The sequence below is a fragment of the Nomia melanderi genome, chromosome 1 (assembly GCF_051020985.1).
Source record: "Nomia melanderi isolate GNS246 chromosome 1, iyNomMela1, whole genome shotgun sequence".
NCBI classification, from domain to species: domain Eukaryota; kingdom Metazoa; phylum Arthropoda; class Insecta; order Hymenoptera; family Halictidae; genus Nomia; species Nomia melanderi.
This window is the reverse complement of record NC_134999.1, coordinates 20,091,145-20,104,341: the sequence shown is the minus strand read 5'-3', so window position 1 is coordinate 20,104,341 and position 13,197 is coordinate 20,091,145. Positions and strand designations below refer to the sequence as shown.

General features: G+C 48.9%; 3 protein-coding genes across 11 annotated transcripts in view; 2 read left to right on the top strand and 1 right to left on the bottom strand.

Moving 5' to 3' along the window:
* The window catches only part of LOC116432686 (uncharacterized), a 240,693-nt gene that overhangs the window by 51,027 nt on the left and 176,469 nt on the right, over positions 1-13,197 (bottom strand). The gene's annotated exons all lie outside the window — the stretch shown is intronic.
* LOC116432682 (uncharacterized) lies at positions 88-2,416 on the top strand. Its single transcript, XM_031989899.2, has 7 exons — positions 88-230; positions 668-816; positions 891-1,056; positions 1,145-1,362; positions 1,438-1,605; positions 1,669-1,847; positions 1,917-2,416. Exons 2-7 carry the CDS (start codon positions 707-709, stop codon positions 2,054-2,056), a joined length of 981 nt encoding a protein of 326 aa, XP_031845759.1. The 5' UTR covers positions 88-230; positions 668-706; the 3' UTR covers positions 2,057-2,416.
* Positions 9,836-13,197, top strand: part of LOC116432708 (protein kinase C-binding protein NELL1) — an 85,463-nt gene continuing 82,101 nt past the window's right edge. For 5 of the 9 annotated variants that reach the window (XM_076368320.1, XM_076368318.1, XM_076368316.1 and 2 more), the window contains exon 1: positions 9,836-12,189. In XM_076368320.1, coding sequence (XP_076224435.1) covers positions 11,859-12,189 — 331 coding nt within the window. In that variant the 5' untranslated portion in view covers positions 9,836-11,858. The remainder of the gene's footprint in view (positions 12,190-13,197) is intronic. The other 4 variants (XM_076368309.1, XM_076368306.1, XM_076368299.1 and 1 more) reach the window with 4 other exon arrangements.

Below are 13,197 nucleotides of genomic sequence, written 5' to 3'. Positions count from 1 at the left end.
TGTGTTGCTCTTCTGTCAGGTGGAATTTCAAATTTCCCCTAAACACGTGCGTGAAACTAGGTTAGGTCTCCACCATAGAGTGCTGTGATAGAAGAGACACCTATGGGTGCTCGGTTTTCAGCGACCATCCATTGACCAATCAGCTAGAATGAAATTATACTGGAGTTCCTTGTTGATATGTGTTTTTATATTTTTGTAATTGGACGTGTAGGAATTAAAGAGAACAATTGGTACGTATGTTGCATTGTTCGTGGAGAGTTTGGTAAATTTAAATGTTTGTATCCTCGTGATTGCATATGGCGTCTGTTCTCTACTGGGAAGCGTTCCTCTGGTTGTTTTTGTGTACTGTATTTTGTAATGAATAAAGTGTTATCAGAATTAATCATGACTTTTCTCTTTCCTTGTCGCGATTTCTCTTCGATTTGAATTTCTTTATTCGACGTTGAGCCGTTGAGATAGTTTAGTAAATATTTGTAGATCCGTGCCTCAAAACGTGAATGGCCGAATGAAGTTTAGTTTCTTCGTTTGACCTTGATCGTGATCGCATGACATAATTCTAATTTTTGGTACGGCGAATCATAGTAACTCCGCATCACCACTAGCTTGGTTATGTTATGTTGATTTGCATGTTGTTCGGTACGTGTTGCTGACACAACCGCACGTGAAGTTATCAGATCGCAAAGCACAAATTTGTCTCCATTTTCTCATGGGCTTTATCGACGATGAATTACAAGAAGTGTCAAAACTCTGTCAAAATGTTGTCGACGGCAGCCGCCTGGTCTCCTGTGTGCGCATAATGGTGCGAGTGGAAATAGCGTAAGTTTGTGTACAATGCCATTTACATTAAATTGATTATAACTCGTTACTCATATGCGCTCTCTGATTTACAGGAAAACGAAGTTTAAAACGATCGTTGCGTGTATCCAGTTCCCGAAAGACTATCCTCAGAATCCACTGTTAATCGAATTGAAGAGCAAAACTTTGTCCACTAAATTACTTGACGGATTAACAGAAGTTTGTGAGAAGGAATGCAAGAAACTGTTGGGCAAAGCACAGGTAAAATTAATTTCATTTGTTTGCCTGGGCAATGGTTTTATCCCATGACGTGTAATAAAGAAATATTTTGTACTTGTTATTCTAACAGGTGCTTCCTACGTTGAAGCTGGTCCGTAATTTCATCGATGAGAATCCTTTAATCTGTTGCTATGATGAAATTTCTACCCTAAAGAACATCTTGGAGAATGATGATGAACTAAAATTGAGACAGAAACATTCTTGTATCTGTCTAAAGGTTCAGCAAGGATTGTACTACTTTAAGGCAAAGATTGAAATACCAGATAATTATCCAATTGCTTGTGTAAAGTATGTAGAGGAGAGAACTCTCTTTGTGTATTTTCATGCAGACCCGTAAAATATAAATTTTTATATTTAATGCAGATTAGAAGATGCTGACACAAACTTCCCTCCATTGTTTACTCGATATTTCTTGGGTCAAGGAAGAGAACTAGCTAGACAGTGTGTTGAGCCACCATTAACCAAACATCCGCAAAAAACTCCTTTTACACCATCACCATCTTTAAACGTTGTTGCTTCTTTTCTTATAAGGTAATTGAATCAATGTTCCTTCCTAAATGTTGTTTTTATTTTTGCCTTTTTTATTTCATTTAGGTCTGTGAAGAAATTACCACAAGAGCACTGTCAGGCATGCAAAGAGAAATGTCTACCAATAAAGCCAGAAGAAGCAGAAACCAACGAAACTGCAGATTTGCATATAGAAAGATTGTACTGTGGTCATTTGTTTCACTTGAAATGTCTTGTGACATTCATGAAGACTCCCCCATTCCATGGTAATGAATTGTGCTACAGACATACGTTGTCTTATTGTTGTCGCAATGCGTAATATTTTCTTGTTATAGGGGGTAAGAAATGTCCAACTTGTGGACAACGTATCTATCATGATAAATGGGGTATAAGTGACAAGCTTGCAGAGGATCGCTGGGCACATCAGCAAGCAAGAGCAAGAGAACTAGCAGAAGTAGCAGACTTCTTTAATTGAAGCCTACGTTTCAATTGAGTAATGCCACAAAACCTGGCAATACTTTTGTCGCAAATACAACTGCAACTATCCTGAGAAGTCAGGCAAGGAGTGATAATTAACAACTTAAAAAAAGAATTATTTGTAATTCAGTGTGTTGTGACATTCGAGAATGAATGTTTATTGGCCAGTTAAAGAGAAGGTATTTTTAATACCATAAATTATATTGCATCAATTATATTTATATCATATCTCAATGGATTACGAACGGATTGCTTAATGTGGTGCTAATATAAAGCAGTTAATATTTGTAATTTCTTTCTCCCATCTGTAATCGATTTTTATAAACAATTGAACAACAATACACGGTAGTTAAATTTTTATAGCGTTGTACAATCCAAAAACTTCAAAAGAAACATAAGAGTATATGATAAGTTTTATAGCTGAATTTATACCTTGCAATTCTTATAGAATTCTTTTTGTATCATATATACAGTATGCGTGGGATGAGAATCAGTGTTAAATCAAAGTGTTACGAGTGATTAATCGAGAAATAATCCATATTTATGAACTGTTAAAGAAACTCACCGGCAAGTTGAAGTGTCTTTGGATCGTTAGGAAGGGGCCGGTATGGGATGTTCTTTATACGGCGATAAAACTAATTGTTAGGATACTTTTTCTTTATATTTCTTGTAGAGGAGTATTTCTTCAAGATGTCCAGTCTTTCTTCTGCATTGTTTCCACTTTTTTCCCTTCTAAAACACTAATTTCAGCAGGAGCGTCAGCATCTTCCACCCAAGAACCGCGGGAACTTCTGCGCTTTGACTTCAGCGCCGCACGCGGGAAAATTCAAACCATCTGTACATTCAAAAATGGCAAACACAAAATATTCAACTTCACAGTTATCGGTAATTTTCAAGACTGGACGATATCACTAATAAATTAACAGACTAGTTAACTTTTACAAAGAAATGCACTGGAGAACAGTGTTTTTAACAATATTTGTTACACTCTAACATTGTTTCAAGCGGAATGTACCTAAGAATCTTTTTGTAACAATAAATATACGTAACGGAGGTAAATCAGTTGTGTATAATTTATTAATATAACAAAATATTCATCAGAATTAATTAATTTAAAAAGAAACATGTGTTTAATATATGATCATAATTAGAAAAATACTTATAAACGGACAATGGCCATTATGTATAATCAGATTTTTAAATAAATACGTTAAATTAACGGTACAAGGCGTTCTCCTTTCAATGCACGTATCATAATTTCGACGTGCCGATACTTTTGTCCAGCAGCGTGCATATACGTTCATTGTCTCGCGTATTTGCGACCGTAGTTGTGACATATTGATCCTCGGTACCGACTACGGCGATCCTCTATTTATCTCGGTCCCGTGCTAGCTTCCACGGCGCCGTTTGTGCGGACATATTTCCATTTATCCCTCGGTTTGTCTCTCCGTGTATCTCGTGTGTCTTTTCGCCACGGAGGAACAAACGATGTTTCGCCGTAGAAATATGCAGGACAGGTTATTAAAAATCCAAAAGACTGTCAACGACGTGATAACGTGGTAACTCGATTTAATTAAATCTCTTTGAAAAGTCTACTCGCTTTGCCATATTCGCCTCTGAACCGAATAAAATTATCAGCGCGGTTACATTTTTCAAACGAATTTCCGTTATCGTAACGTACCACGGTAAGGACATTCGGGGCATTCTCTTGACAATGGAAGAAACGAGATTAACAAATCGATTCGCTTGGAAACTTTTCTACCGGATTCTTCGGGAACGTTGAAATATCATTCAGGATACAGTCTCCGAATGAAAAACTGACCCGACAATTATCGTTAGCGATGATAAAACCATCGCGATGGATATCCGGCTCGATTAACCGTGGCGTCTAATTACCGTAACGCGATTGGCAAAGGTTTTTCGCGTAGACACACGTACTCGGTTCTGGCAGACAGCCTGTCAGACTAATTCCCAGTTATCGATTCCACGCATACGTGGAAACGCACCGTTGTGTTGCATCCGTGGGGTGGGTGAACTGCGTATTTCTTACACGCCAGTTCCCCGAAATATGTTATGGGAAACGGGCACAGTAAACCGCATTTTCCTCTCCGCCGGCGCAATTTCCTTTCCCGAAATCCCACGTCCGCTTTACGAGCAGCCAGTGAAATAGTTAAAACCCGGACGAATCTGAAATACTGCTGAGAACATTGCGCTCAATTAAATTAACACGTCTAATTAAAACCTGTCTCGCGACGCTTCATCGACATATAACATACAACTAATTTCCATCTAAGACAAGTTTCAACCTCCACCTCAAACTAATCTTGATCCTATTTACATTCAATTCTACTCGTATCGAAGAGCAAAACTCCACCCTGAATTTAAACGTAGGTAATCTTGTAGAGCAATGGGTGACTGGATTCATCAATCCCAGCGACCATCGGTAACACGGTCAGCGGCCTAGAAAAGGGGTTGAATCCTGGCAAACAGAAACGACTGGAACGGAGGAAAGAAAGAATTGCATTTCTACCTATTTATCCGCGAATTTCGAGCACCGCAACGACCTTTTGCTTGACCCGCTTCACTCCGCAGGAAATACTAAATTGTCCTCAGAAGTAAACGCTAAAGCGGTGAACTAGTTATCCGTAACAGCGTGTTCCGTGCACAGGGCCATCGAAGAATCCCTGGATCCCCGGCTGGCCGGCCAAATTTTTGGAGATCGTCCTTGTGTGTCGGCGGCGATCCGACCCGCCCTTCTCCCCTCGGCCCCTCTGCCGTTGCGAACGTACCAGGGTCGTATTATACACACGATACACCTATAATTGCACGTAGGGCAGCTTCGTCGTAACGCTTCGTGGATCGATAGCTGGGAAATGGCCGGAAGCCAAGTCCGGCGACGTCGTTTCGAGTTTTGCCGTTGTCACCGTATGGGACCTAACCCCTTTCTTGAACGTCCCACTTGTATCGGTCATCCCCCAACGCTCGGCAGACCCCTCCTCGACTTTGCGTTACTTTCTCGCCCCGGCGCTGCCCGGTTTCTTCGTCTGTCCCCCGGAACGATCCTTCGGGGATGAATGGAGGGTGGCTGCTATTAGAGACGCCGCGATCTGTGCGGAAAATATCGTTCCACGAATGTCACTCGCAATTTCAGACATTACTAATCTTCTTTTTGTAAAGCTGTGCTACTTATTTTTTCTGGGAAGCATTGTCTTCTTGGGTTATAGGGGCTGTTTCGAGGCTGCTTGGATCGCAGAACGAGTGTCGTTTAATAAAATACCCTTTCACAATCGTCGGTCGTAATTGGAGAAATTACTGATGCTTCCCGAGCAACACTGTGCTGATTATTTATCTTGGAAGTATCCTTCTGCTTGGCTTATGGAAGCTGTTGCGTTTCAGGCACTTATCTTAGACAACAGAGCGACGAATATTACGTTTCTCTTTCGATTGAAACACCGGAACGATACCGAGTCTGATATTTTCGTATCGCGTTCGGTTTAAATCGCGACAATCGCAAGTGGGCTCTAGAACATCAGTTTTTTCACCTGCTCCCTCGAGAGGCCATTGTTTGCCCTCCTTTGTACGTTCAATCATCGATGTTCGAATCGCGATCCGGGCTGTGCAGCGGGAGCCACGCGGGGTGCCATTTATCCCGGCTTCTTTAAATCCTCAAGGGCGGCCTCGGAAAACAACCCCCGGCGGAACAGCGATATCGAAATATGATGCTGTGTTTAACCAGCAGGGTACACCGGCGACGGGGCCAGGGGGGCAGGAATAATATACGCATTGTTTCTTTTTCCCGTTCGCCTCGATTCCCGTTCACCCGGCTCATTGTCGGGAGAGCCTTTTTTCGCGAGCTTCGCTCCTATTTCCGTGGCAATCCGAAATCTCAAGGTCAGATTTATCGAACTCGCTCGGCGTGACGCGAACTGACCTCACGGTTGCACATCTACGTATTCAAATGCATTTGACGAAATCGATGTATCGCAGTGTCTTCATCGAAGATAGGAAGATATCGAGTGTAACAGGGTTAAGTCTGGATTAGGGTACGCTCCCTTTCATTTTTCAGAGTCAGTACCGTTTTACTTTAGTAAATCAGCCTTCGCCATAAAGGCGCTTCTGTATAATTACCCCCGACCAAACTTTGTAAGGTCGGGGGAACATTTGTTGAAAAATAAAGCGCACATTACCGTTTTACTGTTACTACCATTGTTGCTCTTCCTTTTCGAAGTAAGAACGGAGCAATCCGCGATTGGTTAACCTATCCCGATTCCGTCACCGTAGGAGTCGCCGCATCAGCATCGATAATGGCAGATCCGACGCGCCAGGGTGGCCACAGGCGAAACATCAAAGGTGCCGGCGGAGCCAGCCGACCGTGCAGTTTCGCAAAGAAAGTAACCGTAACCATTCTAAAGAGTGCCCTCCGTCCCCTGCCGACTCGCCAGGCAAGCGATTCCTTATCCGGGGGATCTGAAAAGGCGACGGCTGGCTGGAACGGGAAGAAAGGTGGACGGTGGCGCGTGCCACGCGCGAGGGGTGACCACACGGAGGATCCTTTTATTTTGCGGAAGATCGGCCACGTGACACGGCTGTCCGCGTATTCCTTTCACCGGGAACAATGGGGTCGTGTCCGAAGGACGTATCACCTCACAGCCCAAGGGTAACGGGCACCGGTAAATGATCCGTGAACGCAGCTGCGTGCGTCTTTCCGCGAACTTTCTTCCTCCGATGCGCGGATCCTCCAATTTATGGACCATCAAAGGCAGCCACCACTGATCCAATGCCGAGAAATCGACGAATGGAACATTCTACTAATCGAGGAAACTGATTATTCTATGGTCAATTGACTTCGGTTAACCTGGGACACTTTAAATCAACATATCTGTTGCCAACGGATCTAGCAACCCAACGCGACGCTCGAACTATTCTTCAACGGAATAATATCCGTTAGCTACCGATACTCTGGGACTCCCTAATTCTCATCGGTCTCTATGTTCGTAGATCACTGCGTTTGCATGCGCCAAGTAGGTGGTCCATCGTCCGAAGCATCAATGACCTACGGACGCGTTACGTCGGTCCATTCACGGGTCAAGTATACGCGAGTCCATTGGTCACCGCGGAAATAGAGGAAAGGCCCAGAGTCGTGGTGCCGTAACAACAAGTTGCAACCACCTGGCGAGGGTAATGCCGGCCACCCAGCGGCCTCCAGGTGCTCCTCGAAGCCCCCTGTCTCGTCCCGCATGCCTGCTGGTAAACGTCGAACGTCACCGGCGGGGCAACGGAAGGCGAGAGACCGGGCCAGCCGGGGTGATCTTGAAGAGAGACGCGGTCAGCATCTCTTTTCACCCCTCCGGCCCCGTTGGCCGGCGTCTCCTTCTCTCTTTGCTCTGTGCAGAGGGCAACGGTATCGTTCTGGAACACGCGCGAATCAACGTTCCAAAATCGATACGTACATCTGCCGCAACGTAGAGTCTATTGACTCCTCCGCCGCCACCACCGCCTCCTCCGCGACCATCTCCAAGGCGACTCGGGACGGAACGAACGAGCGAGCGAGCGAACGCCGTCCCGCTTTCCACGAAATTTCATAGGAAAACCGGTCATCGCGCCCCGCAGACGCTGGCCGCCCGTTTTATCGGTGCCCGTAGGGTGTAACGGCCGGCGACAACCGTTTTCGCGGGGCTGGTTGATTCTTTCCGAAATTAGCGGACACTGGACGCTGCTCTCTAGACCTTCTGTTACGCAACCGACTTTTCGGGCACGCTACGCGAGGGAGGGGTCGGGATGATTCGCATAAAGACAATCTTTATGGGGTCGTTAGTTGGATGATGATGGCCGCGTCGAGTTGATTGAAGGGAGACCTCGGCGCGAAGAGTTTTTGCTCTTGGTTCTCGCTTTTGGCGAGTGAATGCTCGGACTGTTATGGCAGAGATATAATTTTGTGGCGAGTATTTGAAATTCGTTGGCGACGCTTCGTTCGGGGATGATTCAGACGCCGGAGCTATGCGCATTTATGCCGGGCGATTCATTAATTCAGCGAGACCACTTACGGAGAGAGTAGAATTTTAATTCGGCCGTCTCCGCGGTTGCTTGTGGAGTTATGGATTCGCGTAAAGTTCTGCGGTCCAATGGTGTATTCTCTACCGAAAGACAGCGATCGCTTGATATAAAGTTTGGGGCGTAAACGGGAAAGAGTACTCTAGGAGATAGAGACAAAGTATCTTTGTAGAATTTCCTAGCTGACGTAGTCCTGAGAGTCCTAAGGTTTATTCTATAGATGATAAGAGCTAAAATCTTTAAAGAGGGTAGCGCAAATGTGTCAGTGGACGGGGATTTACATAAACCCATTACAATAATTCAGAAAAATTTATAGGGTACAGCAAATTACTCTGCTTATTCTCGTTGGACGTCGTTCCAGCCGAGATTACACGTTCCACGAATTTTCGCGAAGCGTTTCTACGTGCACGTAAAAGTGTGTGTCAGCAGGGCGAACGGGCAAAAGTTAGCAGTAAATTTTTATGGGTCGCAGTCATCCACGAGCCGGGGGATTATACTGTACCGCAGTAATAACCCTGTCGACGGTACGTGTTGTTATCCTGCCGGCGTTCGTCCATCTTAACAGATCAATAACGATTTATAACATGTCTTTCCTTCTCTACCCTCTCGTCGAATCCAAGCGATCGTACAGAAACAATTGCTCGATCGAGAGACTCGCGAGCATCGGCATTCCGATTGCAACGTCATCGGTGTGACAGAAAGACCCGAGAGAACAGACGGATACAACGAGCAACTCGAGGACCCTGAACGTTACAAGAAAATCGAGCATTTCCATCCCCCAAAGTGCGCCCGAGGCGATTAGTCGCGGCCGATCGCGTAATTTCTGCGCCGATGTGCCGGCGTATTAATTTCCGAGATCGATGACGGCGTCACCTGACACCGTCGTTCACGGGACACCATTCATGCAGCGGACTGTAAAAAGAGACTACGTATCCGTTCATCGACGAGGAAAAACGTGGGCCGATCGGCAGTGTGCACGCGTAGAAAACAGACAGACAGAGAGCGAACGAGCGAGCGAGCGAGCGTGCGAGTGGTTACATGCGGGGTGGAACGTTTCGAACGGAGTGGGACCGAGAACCTCGAGCTGGAACGATGGAAAGGGACGCGGCTAAGGGATAGGTGGGGAGGTCGAAGCAGAAGGAGCGGCGGTGGGGAGCGAACGAGAGAAACGACCGGTTGGAAAGAGGGAGAAACGGCGAAAGAGGGAGAAGCGGTTCGTTGATGGCACAGGTCGCGGGGGTGGTTTCGAGACGTCGCGTTGCGGGGCATCGATTTCGGGCCAGGCCGATGGCATCGGCGGGGCATCGAGGGGGTGCTCACGACGTGGTTGAGCCGAGTTGCCTCGCGTCGCGGCGCTGCTGCTGCTCGATGCTGCCACTGGCGGCAAGCCGAAAACACGTTCGCGAGAAGACCTTCCCGACAGAATGGTTTTCAACCGATTTCAAACTCCTATCTCTTGAATCCTAGTATCTCTTCACGTGGACGAAAGGTAGACACCAAGAGGGAAGCTCCCCGAAAGTCTGATGCGCGGCTGGGAGAGAAGTTTGCGGCCGGCACGAAGCCGCGCCACGGAGTTGGCCGAACCTAGCAAAGCCAGCGTCGGCGGCCGACGTTACTGCCCCGTCTCTACGCCAGCTCGAAACACTGCTAAGCTGGCTTGACTGGCGGCGTTAGGGGGTTATAGAGCCTGGGTATTAAGCGTTCGGTCAGTATACGTCCGAGTGTTCACGGCGACGGATCCCGAATCCGAGTAAAACCGTTTCTCACCGGGCGTTCGCTCCCCCGCTATTCCGTTTCGTTCTGTCCCGTGTTTTCCGTCGAGTCTTCTCGCTGGCAAGAGACAAATCGAGGAAGAAGGAGGAAGACGGTAAACCGAGGACGAGAGAGAGACGCGGTCGGAGAGAGCGTTCGTTCGACGTTCGTGTCTGGACGGTGTGTGGCGCGAATGCGAGGTGCAAGCGGATGCGCCGGTGCACCAGCAGCTGCAGCTGCCACTGCCGCTACTACCGCCACTGCTACCAGCACCGCCGGTGCTGCTGCTGCTGCTGCTGCTCCCGCCGCCGCCACCGCCGCCGCCGCCGCCGCCGCCGTCGCCGCTGCCACCGCTGGTGCTGCTGCCGCTGGCAGAGCCTCGCAGAGGTGTCCACCTCGTGGCAGTCGACACTTCCTACCGGACGGTGGTAGTGTCCAGGCGCGCTGGACACACGAGCTGCAGCCGGTCGCTGCTGCTGCTGCTGTCGTTGTTCATCGAGCGTAAGGATTAAGAGAGGCACGAGCAGGGGCAGAAAGAGGCGAAAGAAGAAGAGAAGGTGGTCGGTGTAAAACGAAAAGAATTATCAGGAGAAAAAAAAAAAGAAAGACGCTCGTTTTGTTGTGCTCGGGGTTTTTTCGTGCTTTTCACCGATATACTTCGCCCGCGTTCCGTGCTTTCTTCTACCGTTTCCTCTCTCTTTTGGTTTTCGCCCCCGTACTCCCCTTTCTCTTCTGAAAGTTTTCTCCTCCGCGACGGGCATTATTCCGAAGGATACACACGGGGGAAGAAGGAGACGGAGAAGAGAGACAGGGTGAAGCAGAGAGGGAGAGAGGGAGGGAGAGAGAGAGAGAGTGAGAGAGAGAGTGTGTGTGAGAGAGAGGGAGAGAGAGGGAGGGAGAGAGAAAGGGAGAGAGAGAGAGAGAGGGAGAGAAAGAGAGAGAGAGAGAGAGTGAGAGAGAGAGAGAGAGAGGAAAAAGGGAAACGGGGGTCTCTTTCGGGGTTGGAAGGAAAGAGTGCGACGAACCCTTCCTCCCTTTCACGAGGCGCACACTCTCGCATACTGACGCGCGGCGACGTGTCGCCGGTAATATAGCGTGCGCGCTTTCGTTTAGAGGGTTTCTTCCCTCCGACGTTGTCGACGGGGACAGGAGTGCCGGGAGTGCACGCGGTTGCTCCTCTTCACGCAGTCGAGTTTCTTTTTTTCCGTCGACGGGGTGAATTTCGTGACGCCTTCCACTTTAGCCCGAGCGACGCGCCGGGGTGTTCGCCGGAGAGAGGACACACCACCGTGGCGTTTTCGATCGTCGAGTTTTACCATCGGTTAACAACCCTCTCCTCCGTCGTGTGTGCGCGTGTCGTCCGAACGGAGCGATCCCGCAAGGTGGAAACTCGACAGGAAGAGATCAACCCCGAAAACACACGCGCCGGGGGTGGAAGAAGGAACAGTGGACAGAGAGAACGGGATGAAAACACCGGAAATCTATAGCCAACGAGAGGCCAGTAAGCAGGTAACGCGCTCGCGTGCTGGTAAACCATAAACAATAGAGCAGTGCGGGACATACACGCACGGTTCGCGTCTGTAGCGGGTCCGTTTGAAATTTCGAACGCCAGCGTAACGTTTCTACGTGACTCGTCGAGGACGGTAGAAGGATTCTCCGGGAAATAAGTGTCCACGGTTCTGTCTCGCGTGCGATCGAGAGTACACCGACACCGACGAGCTGCCGCGGAAGGGCCGGGAGGGTGTAGAATCGTTCCGAGGAACAACAGGAGGAAGAAGATATAGAAGAGAGGAACAAGTGATTATTATTGGTGTGCTGGTGGTGGTATTCGGTGGAGGAGCCAGGTCGTGGTGATGCCTCGCGGATCGGCTAGATCGCTGGGTGTCGTAGGTAAGGACGCCGCGGGTGTAGTCCCGGCCACGTATCAGGGTGTTGCGAGAAGGATACGCTGACGAGTGCAGCCCCCGGTGGCACGGCAGTCGTCGCTCCTGCAGGCCATGTATTACGGTCCGGTAATCGACCGTACCGGCAGCAGCTGCAGTGCCAGCGACCTTCAGCAGCCGCGATCACCACGTCGACGCGGTGCCACGACAACCGGCGTCGCCGAGGACGCCGACGCCGACGAGGAGCGTCGTCTGTTCCAGCGGGAGGAGGAGCCGGCGTACGTCGTCCTCGACGTGCAACCAAGGCCGCCGGCGAACGTTTGCCGCGGCGCCCGATACCGTCATGCCGGTCAAAGGCCAGGTAGAAGACGAACCGGTGGAAACGCGGTTTGGATATTCATGCTCACCGCGGCCGCTGCCTTCCTCGCACTCGCCGTCTCGCCGGGTGAGTACTCTGCCAACCGTCTTTACCCTGTACTCGGAGCTTTCGGGCTCTGAGGGGCACTCCGCGATGCTGCTTTTATCGAAGTACGCGGCGCCTGGACGGAGAATTTCTCTGAAATTTCCTTCAGGTTGCTTTCATTGTTTTACGCTGGTTGAACGATGTTGGAGGAGGTACGCAGGACGAACGTGGGGGATGAGAATTTAGGGTATACGTGTACGCGTAGGCTGATGTTGCTTCTTACGGTCTTCTCGATGGTTCGAGTGCGAGATGTTTCTTCGTTAATAATTCGCGAGATAAGGGAGTTTCCACGTTTCCACGAGGTTAAATATTGATATCAGAGAAGTGGAATCTCATTGCGATTTAATGGAACGGAAGGCAATTTCGACTTGCTCCTCGGGGCCCGTAGACGGGAAGGGTCAGAATCGACCTGGAGTCTGTTGGGCAAGGGTTGAAAGAGATAAGTGACTCGGGGTCACAACTCCAGCTCGGGATATATTACATCGTTATTCGGAGACGTAATACTCTGTCCCTGCCAAGTTCTAATACAGAATCCTTCTATCTCTCAGCCCGATCGATCGCTAACGAGACAGAAATCCTAATCGAGAGTAACATCCTCGCGTCAGCGAAAGATTCGATATTCCATTGGCAAGATAACGTGCTCGGTTTCGGGACAGATTCGCGACGAACGCAGAGAACTCGAAGCTCGTGGAGCAAACATCCTCCTCGATAAAGTCGCGGAACGCTCGAGATAAGGATCGCGCCCAATCGCGAGAGTCTCCTGAGCGGTTCCTCGATTCGGGCGCAACCCTTGCCAGGCTTTCCCGAAGGACGATCCGTGCCCGCGGCGGTCGTGCTCGCCGGAGGTAGACGCGAGCCGCCTCGAAACGCGAAAAGTAAACAGGCGAGGGCCCCCGGCGCCTCGCGAAAAATAAGAGAAATTCTCGGCGGCGTGTTGGCGCCTGCAACGTGTCCACTCGAGCATGCAGATACGCGTATTATTAAAATGCT